Source organism: Gymnogyps californianus, chromosome 3 (genome assembly GCF_018139145.2).
Source record: "Gymnogyps californianus isolate 813 chromosome 3, ASM1813914v2, whole genome shotgun sequence".
Classification (NCBI taxonomy): Eukaryota; Metazoa; Chordata; class Aves; order Accipitriformes; family Cathartidae; genus Gymnogyps; species Gymnogyps californianus.
In genome coordinates this window covers 34,814,129-34,833,354 of record NC_059473.1, presented here as the reverse complement: position 1 = coordinate 34,833,354, position 19,226 = coordinate 34,814,129, and the positions used below count along the sequence as shown (strand labels likewise).

Below are 19,226 nucleotides of genomic sequence, written 5' to 3'. Positions count from 1 at the left end.
GGGAGCTTCTCCCACACCTTACCAGCTCTGTCCAACACAGGGCAGGGATCTGGGCCATATATTCCTGTCACTCGCTCTCACACCCTGGCAGTGGCTGCATCTCAGCTCCATGTGCATCTGCAGCTGACGTTCCTGACCCCCACCCAGAATTTCTACTCTTTCAGCTTTCTGTACCCAACTGCTACTAGGTTACCCATCAAATACCTTCCAAAATGCCTGTACCATTTTCTCTAGTAACATACTAGATGTTACTAGAGATGCAGCTCCATCATGGAATGATTCCTTATACACTTTTGCATGGATAAAATCAGGTATTGGGAGAAATCCACTTTGGTCAAATCGGCACAGACCTGTGTGGTGATGCACAAAGATTTCACTTTTCTGTGAAATAGTTGCTGCTTGGCTTCGCAGCAAGTGGCAGTCACCCCTTGGTTATCTTGCGATGTCCTGTTCCAGTTGGGGCATAGATGTGGAGCCTGCTTCCAGGGCTAGCGCAGGTCCGGGAGTGGTTCAGCCAAAGCACAGAGCCTGAGCTAATAAGCCCTGGACCAGCTCTGCAGGGAGGCAACTCGAGATCCACCACTTGGGACTCTGCAGTCCAGTCCACAGCAAGCTGTCTACACCTCTGGCTGCCAAGCAGCCCCTGGAGGTGCCCTTCCTCTGCTGCTGATGTGAGCTTAGCTGGAGCTAGTGATCTTGCAGCTTCCCTGAGGTGAGCCTTGAACTTTCTTGAGCTGGCTAGTGCTCTCCCAGGGCTGTGTTGCAGTGGTCTGCTGCAGCTGAGCTGTGGAGACCAGGCACCCCCCATTAAAATCAGCTATGCCACCCGGGGCCACTCTCTGCTCTGACCTTCCAACTACACCCACTAATACCCAGCTCAGGCACCATCTCCTTGCCATCTCTCGTCTGGCTGGGTGTGCTTCTATTAACCCTTCGGACAATTTGACTGGAAAGTCTGAAAGATGAGCTTGGCTGCTCTGCCTCATTATTTGCCTTCTGTCACTCACTCAGCAAGGCTTGGGCTCCATTTGATCCTGTCTTCCTAACAGAGAGCTTTTCTGCCTGGCCATGAGGCTTTTGGACTTTCATTATTTTCGGAGGCTTTAAATACAGAGAGATATACGTATACATATGCATATGCATATATATAATGTCTATATATAATGTATTGGCAGGTAGTGGTAGAGGCAGTAAAACATTTAAATATAATATGAGGCCAATCTTGATGTTCTGATTTGCTTCTGAGGATTTTAAAACCGAAACTCTAATTCTGGCCTCTCTCCAGTCCCCCTTAAACGTGTCACTCAAAATGATTAAAATTGCAGGGAAAAACTAAAGAGGCAGGGATGTGTTCCCACTAGAGGTCAGTGTCAACACACGCTGCTCGAAGGCACCCAGCACTACTCAAAATAACCTCTCTGGCAAGAAACTCGCCTCAGAAAGGCTCTCCCACCACACTGCGCTGCCAGGAGCATCAGGGCAGTGCCTGGGCATGGGAAGGAGTCCCCAGGCGACCTGTGACCCCCGGTACTGTCCCTGATAATGTCCTGGCCCCAGGTACAGCCCTCTGATTTCCTAAGTGAAACCCAGCTCTCGGCACCCGACTTCTTGAACCCAAGCTCTGGCCACCTCAGTTGCACCCTGGCCTGGCACCAGCATCTTCTCCACTGTTCCTCGAGCTGTTAACTGGGTGAGATTAAGTGAGATGCGGCTGAGAGAGATGGTGAAAGGGAGCTTATGCCCGGTCTGTGTCTGGTCTGAGGAAAAATAAAGGTACTTTAATTCCCAGCTGTGGTCCTCTGCCACATTTAAGCAACATAGGTTACCTGAAATTGTTATAAGCAGTTATTGCCACAGTAATTCACACCAGGCAAGGTGACTGGTGCTACATACCCCCCACGCAGGCTGTCCACTGCACAGCTTTGGTCCCACGCAAGCACTGGGCTGCCCCGTTCCCTGGGGATGCAGCTCTTTTCCCCCGTCCTCAGCATCAGAAGTGCTGAGCCCATCAGAAAGGTGCTAGATCCTCATCTGAGGAAGCTCCCACCGCATTTTCCACACCAGAGATATCTCTGCGCGCCCTGAGCAGCAACTCAGACCTCCGCCTGGGGCTCCAGCTCCAGTTCAGGGAGCTCAGCCCAGAAGCCACGTGCGCCAGGCTCTTGACTCGGAGCAGAGGCCCCGGGAGAGCGAGGAAAGCTGCAGAAAAGATGACAGGCTCTCTCCTCTGACTGCCGTTCCATGTATCTAACAGCAAACCAGCTCCATGGTGCACCAAACTGGGTCACGTCACTTTCTGGCTAACAGAGTGAAGCAGGAACATATCTTTTAAAGATTCAATGCCCAGAAGCGAGGCTGAGCTTTCTAACAGGCCAGAGCAAAGCAGGTCCTCCTCAGGTACCCATTTTTTGGGGGGAAATCAGCCTAGCAAACGTTGGCTGCCCTCTTGTGACAAGTTTGGCTGAAATCACAGGGTCACTTTGAATCTCTCCAAACATACTGCTCTGGGCACCTGCTTGCTTTTGCAGTAAGGGATTATTTCCAGTCTGAGTTTTCCTCCTTGCAGCCCGTGTTGGATGCCTCTCGTCCTTTTGCTGTGCACTCCCGTAACGATACGGGACCCATCGCGCCAATACGGTGACACAGCCCGGAGCAGATCAGGTTTGTCTACGTGTGGTAGCTGGTCGGCAAGTTGCCAGCTAATGCCCTCCCTGAGACCCACGATTCCCACTGTTGCCCATAGTCCCACAGTGGACAGGGCAGTTTCTAGCTCCTTCTGTCATTCACTGCGGCGTGTGTGATGTGTAGGAGGCTGGACAAGTAGATCAATTAATTCTTTCAGTGGGGATCACACCTAACTCACCCTGCTCTTGGCCACAGCATTCACTTCCAAAAGCAGAATGTGATCGATATAAAGGTGCACTAAAAATCTTTGAGCTTACAAAGCAAATGAAAAAAACCCCCAGATATTTCAACTAAATTTCATTCTAAATTAGATCCTCCATGTGTAATTCCTATCAGCTCAATGGCTGCAATGCTCTCTGCTCACGTCTGGGCAAATGAATGGCTGATAAGGCCTCAGTATGTATTTATTTATGTGCGCGCGCACGTGTGTGTGTATGTGTGTGTAAGTGCAGCTGTGTGTGCTCAGAGCTCTCCCAAAGGAGATGGCAGATGTGGTTATGAAAGGGGAGGGGATGGCAGATGGTCTTGGAGAACTGATAATAAAACCGTGCTTAAATAGATGGTGAAACTGTGCCCTAGGTGAGAAATCTCGTCACCTGGGGCTCCTTTTATAGCTAGTGGAGAGACAGGCTCATTTCCAGAGGGTGGCTCTGATAACCTCTGTCTGGCCACACCGCTTTAACGAAGAGCACTCCTCCCTCCCCATGGAATAGCTGTGGAAGGCAGTGCTCCATCGCCGGGCTATCATTTATTCATGACTCTCTAAGCACAGTTTATCCGGCAGGGACTATCCAAGACAAAACAAAACCCTCAACTCGCCCAACCATCCCTCAGCTCACCTTGCCAGAGAGCGCAGGAAGGATGCTGCCAACGCCAAGCTTCAGCATCACCACACTGGACCTGATGGCCGTTAGAAAGGAGGATGGGTTAACTTTCATTTTTGAGTTGCTTCTGCTTGAGTTGCTTCCTGCTTCACCTCAGCCCCTCACCGCAGCCCTGCAGCTCCTGGCTAGCCCAGTCCTTGCCTCCGAACAGTGCTCCGAGTGGCTACTCTGCTGGTCCCTAGCAAGCTGTGCAGTGCTGCCAGAGACCTCTCTCATGCGAGCTCGGCTCAGCTCTCAGGAGAGTTAAACCTCCCAGCTGCCAGACTGAATTAGAGCTTGTGTCTCTCCACGCTTGCATCAGAGTGATTTGGGAATAGGCCTGGTGTGGAGCCACACTACTGTAGGCAAGTGAGGAGCCCAGGCAGGGGTTAGGAGAGAGGGGTGAGCAGGATGGCTGGCTCAGGGCGTGGAGGGGAGGTGGGAGTGAGCAACCTGTATTAAATATTCAGGTGCTGAGCAGGAGCACAGGACACGCAGGGAGCAGGTGGCCATCCCCTGGGACGGAGGAGCCCCGGCACCATGAATAAGTGATGAACAAGTCTGTGTTGCCCAGGTAACGGGTGCTCCTGGCACACCAAAGGTGGGATCGCAGCCATTCCCTAGGACGTTGGCCTCGCCGCCAGCCCCAGCCCGTGCGATGGCCCCTAAGTAATGCAGACAGTCATGTGGTGGGCTTTTAGCCCCTTCCCCAGGGCAGCCTCGTCTCCCCTGCCTGCCCAGGTCCATGGGGACAGCTGGGTGGAGAAGGGATGCTTCCCCAGACCAGGATGTGTCAGCTCCAACCGCTCAGCGCAGGGAAGGCAAATTGCAACAGAAACCTATTTTGTGCTTTTAGGGAGGTGACTCCCAGGACCGTAACTAGGGACAGGCTAAATTATCTGAGCCATTAGTTTCTGTGGCTTATTCTTTTCTGGGGGTGATGGGCCAAAAAACTCAGGCAAAACAAAACATTTGCCAGGGGAGCATTTGGCTCAGTTTCCAGGCACTTGGGGTGGTCACCGCTGCTCCGGAGTTATATCGGACCAGATGTCCTGAGGGCTGTCAAACAGCATCTGGGCAGCTCTGAATCTGCTTTTCATTTCTAGGGGGGATGTGAGGGAGGGCCCTGGGTACCCTGCTGGGCTGCTGCAGAGAGGAAAGAGATTTAACCTGAGCCAGAAACCTCTGCGGAGCCTCACAAATAATTGTGGTGATGAAGAAATAGACTCTCATGGGGCTGGATGGAAAATAAGCAAACTGCACACAGGCAGCCTGTTGGAAAGGGAATGATCAGAGCAGGGATCAAAGAGTTTCCAAAGACAGCAATTCCCATCTGTGAAATACACCCCACGGCAGGAGCTACAAACCCACCTACTTCACAAGGTTTAAGGGTTTGTGCATTTGTGGACCGCTGGCATCTTGCCCATGGAGATGCGGACCCCTGTCTAGCGATGCCAAGCAGAAACTAGTTCCCCAGTCACAAATTAGTGACCCCTGCGGGTTTCCTTCCCACAATAAAAAAGGGCACACCTGGATCTCCTCCCAGCAGACATGAAGTCTGAGTATAGCAGAGGAAAACGTAACTAATGGCATAGATTTCCTTGAGGACAATGATTGCAGAGGTAAATGGCACCCGCACAGTCAACACCACCAACCAGCAATGGCAAAGGGATGTTGTTTAACTGGAGCAAGAGGCACGTTCTTCACCCACACTCCCCTTGTTGCATTATTAAGCAGTAATTTAATTGGAGCGACATATTCTGGAAGGCTCAGGCAGCCAGCATAAAAATTCCTTGAAATTTCTAAAGGTAATAGGCATTAGTTTCTGAGCTCAGAAAATCCTGCATCCAACACGAGGGTATTCTCTGCTACACATCTTCTTAAGAGAGAAAGAGCAGCAGACCGCTAGGAATAATTGATTGCTTCAAAACAAAAGACTAAGATTTGATCACACTTGGCCTATTGGACAAAATAAAGCTAAACCCAATGTTGTATATACGATGCTACAGAAATTTGCTGCAAAATCCAGTTTTATATTTAGGCTACGAATACCAGTCCAAGGACAGGTATCTATGATCACCTGGTTTAAAATGCAGCCTCTGTCAAAATTTTTCCAGAAATGAAATGCAAATTTACTGCATGGATAACAACTAAAAACATACTTAACCAGGAGCTAAAAGACACTATTCTGTAACTACCAGAGGCAGAAGTGTGAGACCTTTTCTGGCTTGACACATTATGGAAAATGAATGGAGAATACCGCTAATATGACCTAGTGCTTTACATCTGCTTGGAACAGAAATTAATGTCTCTGCAGGGAGGCAGATAGAGGGTATCTGGAGAACAAACCTATTGATATCCCAGTAAGGGCACCACCTCTACTTCAGTTCCCATGTCTTCTTAAAAGCCTCCCTACTTCTTCCAACCATTTTGTCACATCAGAAGTGCCCCCGTACCGGAAATGTCCCGCGCTCTAACATGATCTAACAGTAGAGCATCCTGAAACCTATAGGAATAACTGGGGGGGATTCTCATATATTAAAGCAAAGATGCTTTTGTCCTCAAGAGAAAGAGGGGTGGGTTGAGTGTTTAGGGCAGTGTGTTATAATTAGGACTCCTGGGTTCTCCCTGTGATGGTGACATGGAACACAATCTTGAACGTTGGCCTTCTTGCTTCAGTTTCCAAATGGCGTATGCATCGTATAGCCTTATTTCTCCCATTCTCGGGGAGGTCCTGTGCTCTTTGTAACACATTATCAGCCATGCCCTTGGGTTCCTATCCGAGGGTCAAAACCTGCCACGTGCCTGTTTCCCACAGAAAATGGCTGAGAACTTGTACAACTTCAGTTCGGGCGGAGCAGGGCACAGGACTTCTTTGTGACACCTCAGCTCAAAAATAGCATAGCTGGTGATGTGCTTGGCAGCGTTATCTCCAAGACACAGGAAACATGCTGCCAGGACCAGTATCAAAGATGCCTGATACAAAAAACCCTCCTTCTGGCTCACCAGTAGCTACTGAATCCACCGGTGGAGGACAAATTGCAGGGCTCTGTGTGGGTGGTTCCATAGGGGTGGCAGCAGCCTGCTTCCCAAGGGTTAGTCCTAGCAGATAACAAGCCCAAAATGGGCACACCGAAGGAAGCTACTCCTTGAGTCTGTGGATGTGCTGTGGAACTCCTTGCCACAGAATGCATGCAGCATGTACAAGTCCAAAGTTAACATGAATTCAAAAGTGAATGGACAAATTCCCTGGAGAAAAAGCCACTATGGGCTATTAAATGCAAAGGCACAAACTTGTATCACCTTTTTTTCCCCTCCACCCTTCTGCTTTGCTCTTTTTGGGTGACATTCCCGTCTTTGAGAAAAAAAACAACAGAGCTGTTCCTGGAAGGTGATCATCCCACAGGCGCCTTTTAGTCTAGCTGAGGTCACTTCCTCCAGGAGTCCCTAGCACTATAAAAAGCAGAAATGCGTATACATACGCAAATTATTTGCAACTGTCTGTTAGTGTGCATGTGATAGCATAGAGTGCTGCTACGGAAATCCTGGCAGCTCTGGGCTTGTGCCTCTTTGCCTTGCTCTGCCATGGTACACACACACCAGTGAGCTCTTGGAGGCATGGGATCCATCACGTGAGGATGGGTCTGAAACCCTCGAGAGCCAAAGTCCGCCGAGAGGACCGGGCAGGGAGTGCCTGAGCGGTAGGCAGCAAAATTCAGAGCAGGCTGCTCCTGCTTGCTGCTGTTCCCATGGAAACAGGGGAAAAGCGAGAGGAAACGCATCCCCAGCCTCTTTTGAAGATGAGCTCCTTCAGCAGCACCCCCGGCTGCCACACCTATTCCCATAAGAAGCAGTGGCTGGCAATTCCCCTCGGATGCGTGTCCTTGAGCGAGACCATCAGGCCTACGGGCCGTTCCTTCCCCATCCCAGGCAACAGAGTGGGCAAGAGCAAACCACTCATCCTGATGCCAAGGCTGAGCCTCAGAGCTCAGAAAAAGTGAAGCATTTTCCAGCAAATTCTGCAGCTTATGCTTTTCCCCAGTTTGGATCTGGGGAAGCACCTGCAGAGACACCTAATTTCCCAAGACTGTCAAGGAAGCTGGGCTCTGCGTGCAATATCTGGACCTGGATGAGTCTGGACCCTTCCTGAACTCTGTGTTTGTCCCCCCTGAGGATGCTACTGTGAGTTTAGATTGAGGGTCTGAAGAGACTTTCCCACTCGTCCCTGCAACCAAGCAGGTTAGGTCTATGGGTGAAATATGCTGCAGTCAGCTCTGTGATAGCTAGCTGAGCATCCTTGGGCCCGGTGGAGATCATAGCAGAGAAGACACTGCCCGACCTAAGATTTTCCCCTGAGTGCCAGCATTAGCGCTGATGGTCAACCTTACCCCCACCCCCGACCACCTGGGGCTGCCCACGGATTAGAAAAACAGCCGGAGCTCAGGAAGAGCGCTCCTGGTCCTCCGAGCTCTCCCACTTCATCCCGAGGGGAAGAAAACCCACGGGACCCCTCACCTCCCATCAGCAGCCCGGCCGGGGCTGAAGCCCGCCCGCCACCCCCCCCCCCCCCCCCCCCCGGTCAGCCTGCCGCCCCCTCGGCGGAGCTGGGAGCGGGACTCCTCCCCGGCAGCGCCCGGACAGCTCCGCTCCCGGTGGGGCTCCCGAGGGGCGGCCGCGCCGGGCTCCCTGCCTGCCTCCTTGCCTCCCTGCCTGCCTGCCTGCCGCCGGCGCCTCAAGGTCACCCGCCGCCCGGCTCGGGCGGGCGCGGATCCCGCCGCGCCCCCATCCCCATCCCTATCCCCATCCCCATCCCCATCCCCATCCCATCCCATCCCATCCCATCCCGTCCCCCCCGCCTCCGCCGCGGCCCTCCCACCACGGCTCTGCCCGCCCTCCGCCGCGCCGGGCGCGGGCGCGGAAGCGGCGCTGCGCTGCGGCGGGGCCGGGGGCCGGGGGCCGGCGGGCGGCGAGCGCTGCCGCCGTGCCGCGGCTGGGGCCATGCCGCCGCGCCGCCCGCCCGCCGCGCCGCCCCGCCGCCCGCCCGGCGACCGGCGAGGCAGCGCCCGGCGGCGGGCGGGATAATGCGGCTGCCCAGCCCGCAGGCACCGCCAGCGGGGCGCCCCGGCCGCCGCCATGTCCCCCCGGCCTCGGCGGCCGCCGCCGGCGAGGGAGGCAGCAGCACGCCGGTGCCTCCGGAGGAGGAGGCGGAGGGGGCCCGAGAGGAGGTGAGGAGAGCGGCCGCCCCCCCCGCCCGGGGCTGCCCCCAACCACCCTCCCTCCCCGCCCGCTTTGCATGGCGCGCTCATTGACCGCCCCGCCGCGGGCCGGGACGGGCTTTGCCCGCACAGGTACGGACCCCCTCGCCGGGAGCCCCTCTCCCCTCCTCCGGCCCCGGGGCTGCGGTGCGGGCCGGCGGGAGGGGGGCGGGGGGGGGGGGGGGGCCGAGGAAAGCCGCCCGTCGGTCCTCGCCGCCGGCAGGCTGCCCGTCGCCCCGGCCCCGCTCTCCGTCGCTCGCCTGTCACCTCGGGCTCGCCGCGGTGCCGCCGGGGCTGGAAGGGGCGCAGTCCGGAGATGGGGCAGGGGCCGGTGGTGGCTGGGGTGTAGGAGGGAGGGAGAAAATCACAAAAGAGAAGCGCCGGGCGCTGCTTGGGCTTTCTGCAATGGGAAGAGGTTGTTAACGCCTGGGAGAAATGGATGTGGAGACCCCCCCCTTCCTGCGCTCTGGCTTGGGGGGGTGCCAGGAGGTAGCACAGCTTGCCTGGGACACTGCGAGGGAAGATGCGGTGGGCAGCAGGGGAGAGGGCTTGGGGATGTGGCGAAGCCTGGGGTTGTCGCTGGTGGCTGCTCCCAGCGGGAGGTTGGCTGGGGAGAGCAGAAGGTGCAGACTAGGGCAGGCCAGGTACCAGCACAGCTTTGCCTCTAGGTATGCTGCAGTCCCCCCCAGCTGATGACTCTTCTGGAGTCCAGGCAGCACGTGCCAAAAAGGGTCAGGAGCAGGGTGCTCTGCGCGTAGGGAGCAGCACGGGGAGGCAGGTGTGCGAGCCCCTTTGTCTGCCCCCCCAGATCCTGCTTGCAGCTTGGGCTTCCCAAGAGGAGAGAAAGCAACCGCGCTGACTAGCGAGACCCACCTTATGCCATGGGGCCCGCAGCCCACGGAGGGCAGCTAGGCAGTATAGGAAGGGCAGCGTTCTCCTGGTGTGGTGGATTGTCCTCGCCAGTGATACCACAGCTCAAAGGGCAGCTTGGGGGGTGCTCAGAAGCTGGCGCATCACTCGTCCTCTGCTGTTGAGGAGCTGCGGTTAGCCAGTGCTGCATAATCCTGGTATTCTCTGCCTCCTTGGCTTAGGAAGAACATGCATGCCCATGCCCGGTGATTCTATATATACAGACTTATATTTAGATATAAATAATTGCGGGAGAGGAATACTGAAGTTCAAGGACTGGGAAGCTGTACAAATACCGTATACTCTGCTCGGCGTCTGTTCCTTTCTTCCTGCTTCCATTCAACAACGCCTGCTGCCCTGAGCCCAGGCTCTCCAAGCAGATCCTGACCAGTGAAGCTAAACAGTGAGGCACCTTTTTAGCATGAGGACATGCTTGTGCCACACTGGGACGTGGTCTCTTGCCCCCAGTGCCCTGGCAGTGCTGGTACTATGTTCAAGTGAGCACAGTGGCTTTTGAGAGGTGCCAGAGTGAGAGCCAGTTTGGATGAAAGAAGCGCAGCAGGGGCAGTTCCCCGGGCGAGTTTCCCTTGACTACAGTGTCCCCCGGCTCGCAGGGATTACGAGAAGATTGTCTGGGCTTTGATTGCTTCGCGGTGGCTGCCAACTAGGGTGTCAGTATAATCTTGCCCCGTGGGAGCAGGCAGAAGAGCTGCAGTCCATGACCTGCACTGTTTAGGCTAAGGGCACGCTTCCCGCGGCCAGAAGCTATCACAGACTTGCATGAAGCAGCTGGTGGAGGAGAGGGAAGCTGCAGCCTCCCCTGACAGTGCCATGCTTGCTGGTGTCTCATCTGATGCAATGAGGAGAGACCTTAGTGGGGAGCTTGGATTCATGAACTGACCTAGGGCAATCCTCTTGTCCCCAGCAATATCGGGAGGGGAGGGTGTTCCTGCTCCCCTATCATGCCTGTGTAAGGCCTTACTGGCAGTGTGATGTCCTCCTTTCCATCAGGACCAGCTGCTGGTGCCAGCATTGCTGAGCATCCCGGGAGTGTGGCTGAATCCCACCTGTAAGGGTCTGTTGACCAGGGCTGGCAGAGATCCAGAGGAGATGTCTGGGGACTGGAAAATGGGAAACGTGCTCTGTCCTGTTTGAAGGTGCCTCATCTTGACATATCTCAGGTCACTGTATCTAGGAGCCAGGCAGGGCTTCAGGTGCTGCTCGGCTTGTCCCAGGAAGGCAAGCAGCAAGAGCTACTGGCCAGAGCTGGCTGAGCCCTTGTTCCCTGTTGGCATCACATGCATACACCTACACTTAATGGTGGTGAGCTGAATCTCAGTCAGCAATGCATTTCCACCTTGGAGGGTAGGAAATGCCAAGGGACAAGCTCTTCAGCCTGGGAACAAGCGAAAAAATGTCCTTGTCCTGCTGCTCAGGTGGGATCCAATGGAAGGAACCAGTCCTCCTTCAAGTTGCCGTGTAAAATGGAGACCTTGGTACCATTGCAGGAGCTGACTGCTGGCAGGGTTCCCTGGCTCCTAGATGCTCAGCCTTCCCCTTTCCTTTGCAGTCTGCAACGCTGCCAGCCTGGGGCTGAGCCAGCTCTTTCTTCTAGGCAGGTAGTTCCTGAATCTGGGCTGTAGGCATGTGGGGTGTGATGTGGGTGTTGGCTGGGACCATCCTGACCAGGGGTTGCCAATGTCTGCCCAGGGCCTGGGAAGATGGTGGCAGTTCCTAGAAATGACTGGATCCTCCCTACCTGCCTTGTTCTGGGGATTTGAGGTCAAAGGGAACAGGGCTTATTCATTTGTTGCATGATATAAGCAAATCGGCAGGGCAGAGCCATGGAAACTGATGCTCAGGAGTCCCACTGGAGTCCGCTGCAAGCTGCTGCCACAGCCTGGCACTCAGGAGCTACCTGGGCCTTCAGGCTGCTGCTCTGGGTCTTTTTTGAATCATTTTTTCAGCCCCGTAGAGGGCTGTCTCTACAACACCTAACCCTGTGAACCCCGGGGCATCTTGTAAAGTGAGGGCTTAGCATTCTGGGGGTGAATCAGAGATTTCAGGCAGGTCTCTGTAGGGAGAGGTGGGTGAGAGGCGCAGGAGGTGAGGACATGGGAACACTTGTTAAATGGGGGGACGGTAGATGGGGCCAGGGCCAGGCTGTTTCAGAGAGGAGCTTGAAGAGCTTGAAGGATTTCTGGAGTTGTTCAGTGTTCAACGTTGCAGGGTCAAGGTTGTAGGGGTGATGAAGGTGTTTTGGCCCATGTGCTTGGCCACTGGGGTGCTGGGCAGGTTTGTCCCCTCGAAGCTTTTTTGAGAAGAGGATTCCCCAGATCTCAGAGGAGTTTAGTGCAAGCAGTGATGGGGGCCCCCTCTTCTACTGCCTCTGCCCTGTGCATTGTGGGCATCTCCATTTGCTTCACAGCTGCTCGTAAGTCATCCCCTCCATCCCTTCCCGTGCATCGCAGAGCAGCAGCTGCAGGTGCAGGACTCCATCTCCTTTCACCTCAGGGGCAACGTCAGAGGCAAACGCTATGTATAAGGGAGGGGAGGCTGTAGCAGCAGTCTACCCCTTGCCTTTCCCAATGTGTGTTACAGTTAGCGCCCAGGCGCCTGGTAAGAGTTGTCCCATGTGTTCTACATGGTGAACTGAAGCACAGAGAAGGGAGCTGACTGGGATCCCACAAAGGGGCTGGCCAAGCCATGCCTGGGTCAGTTCTGCCCTCTAGCACTGCAGAGGTGTTTAGGTGCACCTGCAATAGTGGATTTGCTTACCACTCTCCAGTGCTCAAGACTGAGCAATGGGGGAGGCTCCCGGTGATGGAGGGAAACCCTGTTTGCAGTGAAGTAGGGCAAGCCTTTCGCCTCGTTCCATCAGACTGCAGCGGGCAGATGACGATGGCATTTGTATCAGAGCCTGCTCTCCTCCCAGTGACACTGTTGTGGGACAGAAAGGATTTCCCTTTCCCCAGCTGTTTCATCTGCATGTTTGCTGTGCTGGTCTTCTCCAAAGCTGGTTAAGGGCTCGAGGAGGCAACCTTATTCAGCTGCTTCTGCCGGTTGTTTGCTCCTGTGAGCCCTTTGCAGCCCGGGAGAGGAGCAGGGATGCTGCAGTTCCTACTGGGATTAGACTCTGCAGCTGGCTCCTCCTCCATCTCTGCTGTGGTTGTATCCCCTGTCATTGGCACTTGATCAGCTTTCAGAAACCCCACCAGCGCGGCCGATGTCTATGTGTTTTACCTCAAAAGCCTGGGACAAAACTGGGTTGTAAACAGTTTACAGCAGGGGTTAGCGTGACCCTGTAAAAGTGCTGCAGTATCTAAATGCTGCGTAGTCCTAGGAGGAGACTAATGTGTGGACTAGAGCCCTGCTAACACAGTTCCTGGAACCAAGCCTGGGCTGCATCGCGCTCCCTGCCGCCCTGCCCTGGGTGGGTAACCGCAGCAGGGCTCGCCTGCATCTCTGCGGGGCGACAGCCAGCATTGCCCTTCTCCTGAGCAGGATGATGCAGGCAGTGCAGAACGTGAGGGGCCAGGGAGTGACCGGGAGGTGGAATTCGCTTTTCCGAGACAGACCTGGCCGAAGACCTGTCGCCCTGGTGCCCCTTCCCCAACTTGGCAAATGAGTGAGCTGAATGCTTTGCTTTATTCCTTGTGCTCTGTTTGCAGATTCCCCTCCCTGAACAAGGCACAGTTTCTGTGCAAGCCCTCTCACCCCACAGACACCCCAGGGTTAGCCTGTGCCTTGCATCTCCCTGAGGCCCCCGTTCAGACCCTCCCCGTGCTCCTCCTTTGGCCAAGCAGTCCCCTTAGAGCCCCACACCCAGGTTCCCAGAGATAGAGCTGCTGCCGGGGAAGATTTGCAACGCAGAAGGCAGCTGTGGGAGAGGAAACCTTCAGCCGCTTGGGTAGTGGCACAGCAGTCCAGCGCCGGAGAGCTGTGCTGCAGCCGAGCAAAGCCAGAGGGATCCGGGCAGGCTCTTGTAACCACAGCGTGGACCTGAGCAGGAGGGGCACAGCTCAGGTGGCTCTGCCTGCTGGGTGGCCCCCCCTTCCTCTCCTCGCTCCCTTTTCTCTTACCCGCGGTTCCCTTCTTGCCCCGTGACCGTGAGGCTGCCGCAGTGGTGGGTCACACTGGGAAGACTGGGGCGCACGTGTCCGTGCCGGAGCTGCCGAGCAGAGCCGCCCTGCACCTCTCCCTGTTGCCTGCAGACCAGCGCTACCCCACCTGCCTTCCCTGGGCTCTGTGTCTCTGTCACCAGCTCTCGCTCTCAGCCGGTGGCCCCAAGGAGGGGGGCTCAGCACCACTGATGCTCGGGACCCCCAGCGGGACGTGCCACCATTCCCCTTGCCACCGGTGGTCGCTCTGGATGTGCCGCCTGCTCCGCTCATCGCAGGCTGGCTGCTGGGGCGGGCGGGAAGGGAAGCTCCCTGCCTCCGGGAGAGAAACCTCTGTTGGACATTTGGGCCAGATCCAGCCCTGCTAATTGCAGTGGCAGAAGTCCCACTGGCATGGGGCGGACCAGGGTTTGGCAAGGCGTAGGGAGGAAAGATTAGCACGTGGGACTCTAGGGGACCAAGCCAGGGCTGAGGGGCTCTTCAGGGAGAGCAGGGGGGATTTCTTAGAGGAAAGGAGAGGCCCAGATCTGTCCCTAGACCTGCCAGTGGCGTTGTGACCTCTGGTTCTTGCTTTAATTTTCCTTTTCATGCAAGAGTGAAAGTGACCCCCCTGCTTTCTAGCAGCGTGAGCCCATTCAGCTCTTTGCGATCCCTGGATGAAAGACCTCTCCAGCCCAGTGCGCTCAGGAATGGAGGAGGGATGGGGCCAGGCTTGAACTTCACTGCGCTGAGTGGTGTCATTACAGCTGGTGTTAGCCCCTGCAACGGCGGAGGTGAGCTCAGGAGCCGTGCTGCGTGCAGCTGGGGAGGGAGAGCAAAGCTGAAAGCCTCTTACTGAGTTTTGTGGCATCTGCACAAGGCTGGGGTTCTTGCTCCTCTCTCTCAGGTTGCACCTTTGGAGATTGCTGGGTTGGATGGCATTTGGGCTGGATGAAGTCTTTTGTATAAGAAAGCGAATAACCTCTTTGCATGTTCTCCCTTTGGGTGTGATAATGTCAGGTCTCACTGACCAAGCTGGATCAATACTTGAGACTTCACAGTGTTGCAGAGAGTGACAGAGGTTTCCTTAAGTGGGGGTTTTTCCTGGGTCTTTGTGAAACCCTGCACGGTTCCTATGGTGAAGGCACCAGTGCAATCCCTTTTAAAAGTCTTGTTGCTGAAGTCCTGCCCTTTCCTCACCATGAAAGACTTGCGAGCAGTTTTTCCAGACGTATGGGCTGTCATACCCAAAGAAAACCCAGTGCAGGCAGGGACATTTGCTGGCAGCCATGACTGGCTGCTCGCCCTCCCTGCTGTGGCAGATCGGTAGGGTGCTCTTCACTGCCCATCTGAACACCTTTTAGGATGTTATTCCACGTTCGCTTTCTCTTCCACCAGAGGCGGCTGCGTTTCAGTTGCAGAAAAGTACTTTCCCGTTTGTGTGGTTTGTAAAGCACTTGAGAAGCACTTCAGAGCCGCTTGGGCTGCCAAGTGTTGTGGTGGGAATCGCCATTACCAAACAGAGGCCTTTCCAGCTGCAGTAGGTCCGTTTCTCTGCCTTACAGGCACCCCAAGCCGCTTGTACTGCCTTGGTAGGAGAAACTTGAATGTTGCTGTCGGTCGTGCCTGGGAAAGGGGGAGAACCTCATGTGCGAGCGGTGAGAGGCGCGGTGGGATGAGCCGTGGTGAGGTGTTCAGGTGGGACGACCCATCAGTTAGAGCTGGCTGCACTGGTGGGATGGGTGCAGGAGCCGAGATATGCGGGGGAGATCCCCCAGCCTCCATCTTGCTGTGCTTCAATACCCCTCCCCAGGACGTGGCAGTGGTGGGGGTTACTCCCCATTGAAGAAGGAGGATGCTCAGGGCGTGCGCTGGCAGAGTTGCCCTCTGCCGCTCTCCTTGACGTCCAGCTGGGCTCTGGCCATCTCCCATGGAGGGGCAGAGCACCATGAAGGGAAGGGGGGGTGACAGCTACCTGCGCTGCGGGACTGTCATCCTCGGGGAGATCCTGGCCTCCGGCCTGCCCGTGGAGGCGAGGAGCCCCACAGCATTTGCTGTTTTGTCCCCGTTCGCAGAGCTACAGGTGCCATCGCGGCAGCCTGCTCCCCTTCCCCCTGCCGCTACAGCCTACTGACTCCTCTCTTGTTTTCTCTCTCCCTTTCCCCGGTCCCCTGGAGCAGCAGCGGCCGGTGAAGCAGTCTCTCAGCAAGTCCCTGTGCCGAGAGTCCCACTGGAAATGCCTGCTGCTGTCCCTCCTCATGTACGGCTGCATGGGAGCCATGACCTGGTGCCACGTCACCAAGGTGACCCGGCTGACCTTTGACAGCGCTTACAAGGGCAAGTCCATGATGTACCACGACAGCCCCTGTTCCAATGGCTACGTCTACATCCCCTTGGCCTTCCTGGTGATGCTCTACGTGGTGTACCTGGTGGAGTGCTGGCACTGCTACACCCGCAACGAGCTGCAGTACAAAGTGGACGTGGAGAGCGTGCACGAGCGTGTGCAGCGGATGCAGCAGGCGACTCCCTGCATCTGGTGGAAGGCCATCAGCTACCACTACGTCCGCAGGACCCGGCAGGTTACCCGCTACCGTAACGGGGACGCCTACACCACCACCCAAGTGTATCATGAGCGGGTCAACACCCACGTGGCAGAGGCCGAGTTTGATTATTCCAATTGTGGAGTTAAGGACATCTCCAAGGACCTCATTGACTTGGAGAGCTACCCGGCCACGCGGCTCCGCTTCACCAAGTGTTTCAGCTTTGCCAACGTGGAGTCGGAGAACTCCTACCTGACCCAGCGGGCCCGCTTCTTCACGGAGAACGAGGGCCTAGATGACTACATGGAGGCCAGGGAGGGGATGCACCTCAAAAACGTGGACTTCAAGGAATACATGGTGGCCTTTTCCGACCCAGACAACCTGCCTTGGTACGTATCCCACTATGTCTTCTGGGTGGCGGCTCTGCTGACCCTATCCTGGCCCTTGCGGGTGCTAAATGAGTACCGCACCTCCTACGTACATTACCACGTGGAGAAACTCTTTGGGTTCGACTATGTGGCAGTGACGCCGGCCGAGGAGCGCTCCTTCTGCCGGCGGATGCCCCGCGTCAACACGGTCGACAGCACCGAGCTGGAGTGGCACATCCGATCCAACCAGCAGCTGGTGCCCAGCTACTCGGAAGCAGTCCTGATGGACTTGGTGGGGCTCTCTGGCTGCACCAGCTACTCTGCTTGCCGGTACGGGGGCTACCGGCAGAACTGCGAGCGGTGCCACAGGACTATAAGCAGCTCCTCCATCTTCTCCCGCAGTGCCCTGAGCATCTGCAATGGCAGCCCCAGGATCCCCTTCAGCAGCAGCCGCTTCTCCCTGGGTCGCCTGTACGGCTCGCGACGCAGCTGCCTCTGGCAGAGCCGGAGTGGGAGCCTGAACGAGCAGAGCTGCCCCACTGAGCAGACCCGCCTCTCCAGCCAGGTGACTGTGGAGGAGGAAGACCCCCCTCCTTACCAGGATGCCCTCTACTTCCCCATCCTCATCGTGCACCGCAATGAAGGCTGCCTGAACCACGACCACCGTCACCTCCACCGCAACGGGTCCTGTGTGGAGACCTCACTGTGAAAGCAGAGGGCGGTGAGATCTCCTTGTCCGTTGCCTGGCCTGAGCCAGCGCAGGATTTGGGGAGAGGAGTGCAGGGGAGGGAGATGGCCTAGGAGGACATCAGGATGGAGCGGACATGGCATCTCGCTCCAGCAGCCAGCGAAAGCTCCCCCCGCCGTGGCTCTGACCTCCCAGAGGGGTGAGTGCTGATGCTCCCCCTGACATGGCACAGAACTCTAGACAGACCACCACATGCAAAAAAAAAAAAAAAACACCCAACCAAACCAATCCCAAAACCATAATTCATGGCATCAAGATCCAAAGGGGAGAACAAAAAGACAGGCCTGATGCAGGGAGGGAGGTGCTTTGGCTCCCAGCCCTGGCTCCAGGCTGGCTCGTGCTCCGAGGAACCAGCAGCCACCAGAAAGCGCCCTGCTGCACCTCTGCCCACCCCGCTGCCCATGCTGGAGTGAGACCCCTCGCAGGGTGGAGGTGAACAGGCCCCTTGGGAGCAGCATGTAACTGCCTGTGCCTAAAGGTCTGGGGCATCCAGGCACGTGGAGCTGAGCGGCAGGTTAGAGTAAAGGCTGAAAGCCACAAATCCAGCTCTTCTTCCCTCCAACCGTTCCCCACCCTCCCCACTTTTTTTTTTTTAGACCATGCTCCGACTGTTACTCTGTTCTCACTGCTGGGAATGGCACCGCCTCCAGAGGATCCCAGGCTCAGCTCCTTAGGAAGCTTCGGCACGCCAGCTCTGAAAGTCAGCATCCCCTAGCTAAAGGGCTTTCTGTTTGGGATTACAGCAGGCAGGCAGCACCAGGGAAGGGATGAATGTGCAAACCCAGATGGAGCGGAGATCTGCGGTGCTACTGATCCACTTGCTGGAGGGGGGCTCAGATGGAAAGAGAAAACGGGAGGCCCCCAGTGAGCTGGGGAAAGGGGAGAGGATGGCACTGGGACAGGCATCGTGGTAATAGGTGGTGCGTCAAGTGGCTGGGGTCCCTTCCTGGCTTTGAAGTGAGTCCTAATCGGTTCTGACAAGCATCAAGGAAGGCTCTGGTAGGTTCAGCTGCAGTTCATCTATTGATAATAGAGCAGCAGGTTGGTGCATGTCTGTAAGAGTGAATTTTGCATGAGATCAGGCTGGGCTCTGGCTGCAGACTCTGAGCTGCAGGCTCCTGGCAGCCTGGTTTTGGCAGAGAGCTCTGAGGGGCTGGGAGGGAGAAATGCAAAAGCACGCTGGAGCGTCGGGAACCCGGGCTGGGGAAATGAGGAGCAAAGGGATTCCCTTTCTGTGGGGCCCCACTGTGGGTGCAGGACCCACAGGTGGGACACCGGGAGGCATCTGCCATGAGGGATGCTCTGCAGAACAAAGGTGGGATACATTTAGAGGGGAACCTGCTTAAAACTGAGCGGTTTGCACTACAGAGGTTTTTGCAGAGAGGTGTCAGGCTGTGAGAAGTGAAGTGGCTTCTGTGTAGCCCATTAGCCCCTGGGTTCCTCTGCCTTGCTCTTGTCAGGGCAGGTTGGCCTGCTCTGAGCTTTGTGCTGCCCCTTCTGTCCTGCTGGAAAGGATCTTGGTGACTTTGGGCAAGGAGCCTTCATGTCACTGAAGGCTGCATCAGTGGCTGCAGCATGCAGGCACCCAGCTTTTCCTTCTCCGTCAACACATCCCCGGATCTCTCATGTCCCTGTTCTCAGAAAAGCTGTCTCCTTTTCAGTCAGCTCTTTGGGGGAGCACATGCCAAATCAGCCAGCGATTTCTCCAGACAGCACTGCTCCTCAGCCTCGCCACACTTCCCTTATCAGCTGGGGCAG

General features: G+C 56.1%; 1 protein-coding gene across 1 annotated transcript; it reads left to right on the top strand.

The window, feature by feature from the left end:
* Positions 1-8,629: 8,629 nt before the first annotated feature.
* Positions 8,630-17,429, top strand: TMEM151B (transmembrane protein 151B). Its single transcript, XM_050893143.1, has 2 exons — positions 8,630-8,773; positions 15,993-17,429. Exons 1-2 carry the CDS (start codon positions 8,630-8,632, stop codon positions 17,427-17,429), a joined length of 1,581 nt encoding a protein of 526 aa, XP_050749100.1.
* Positions 17,430-19,226: the final 1,797 nt, after the last annotated feature.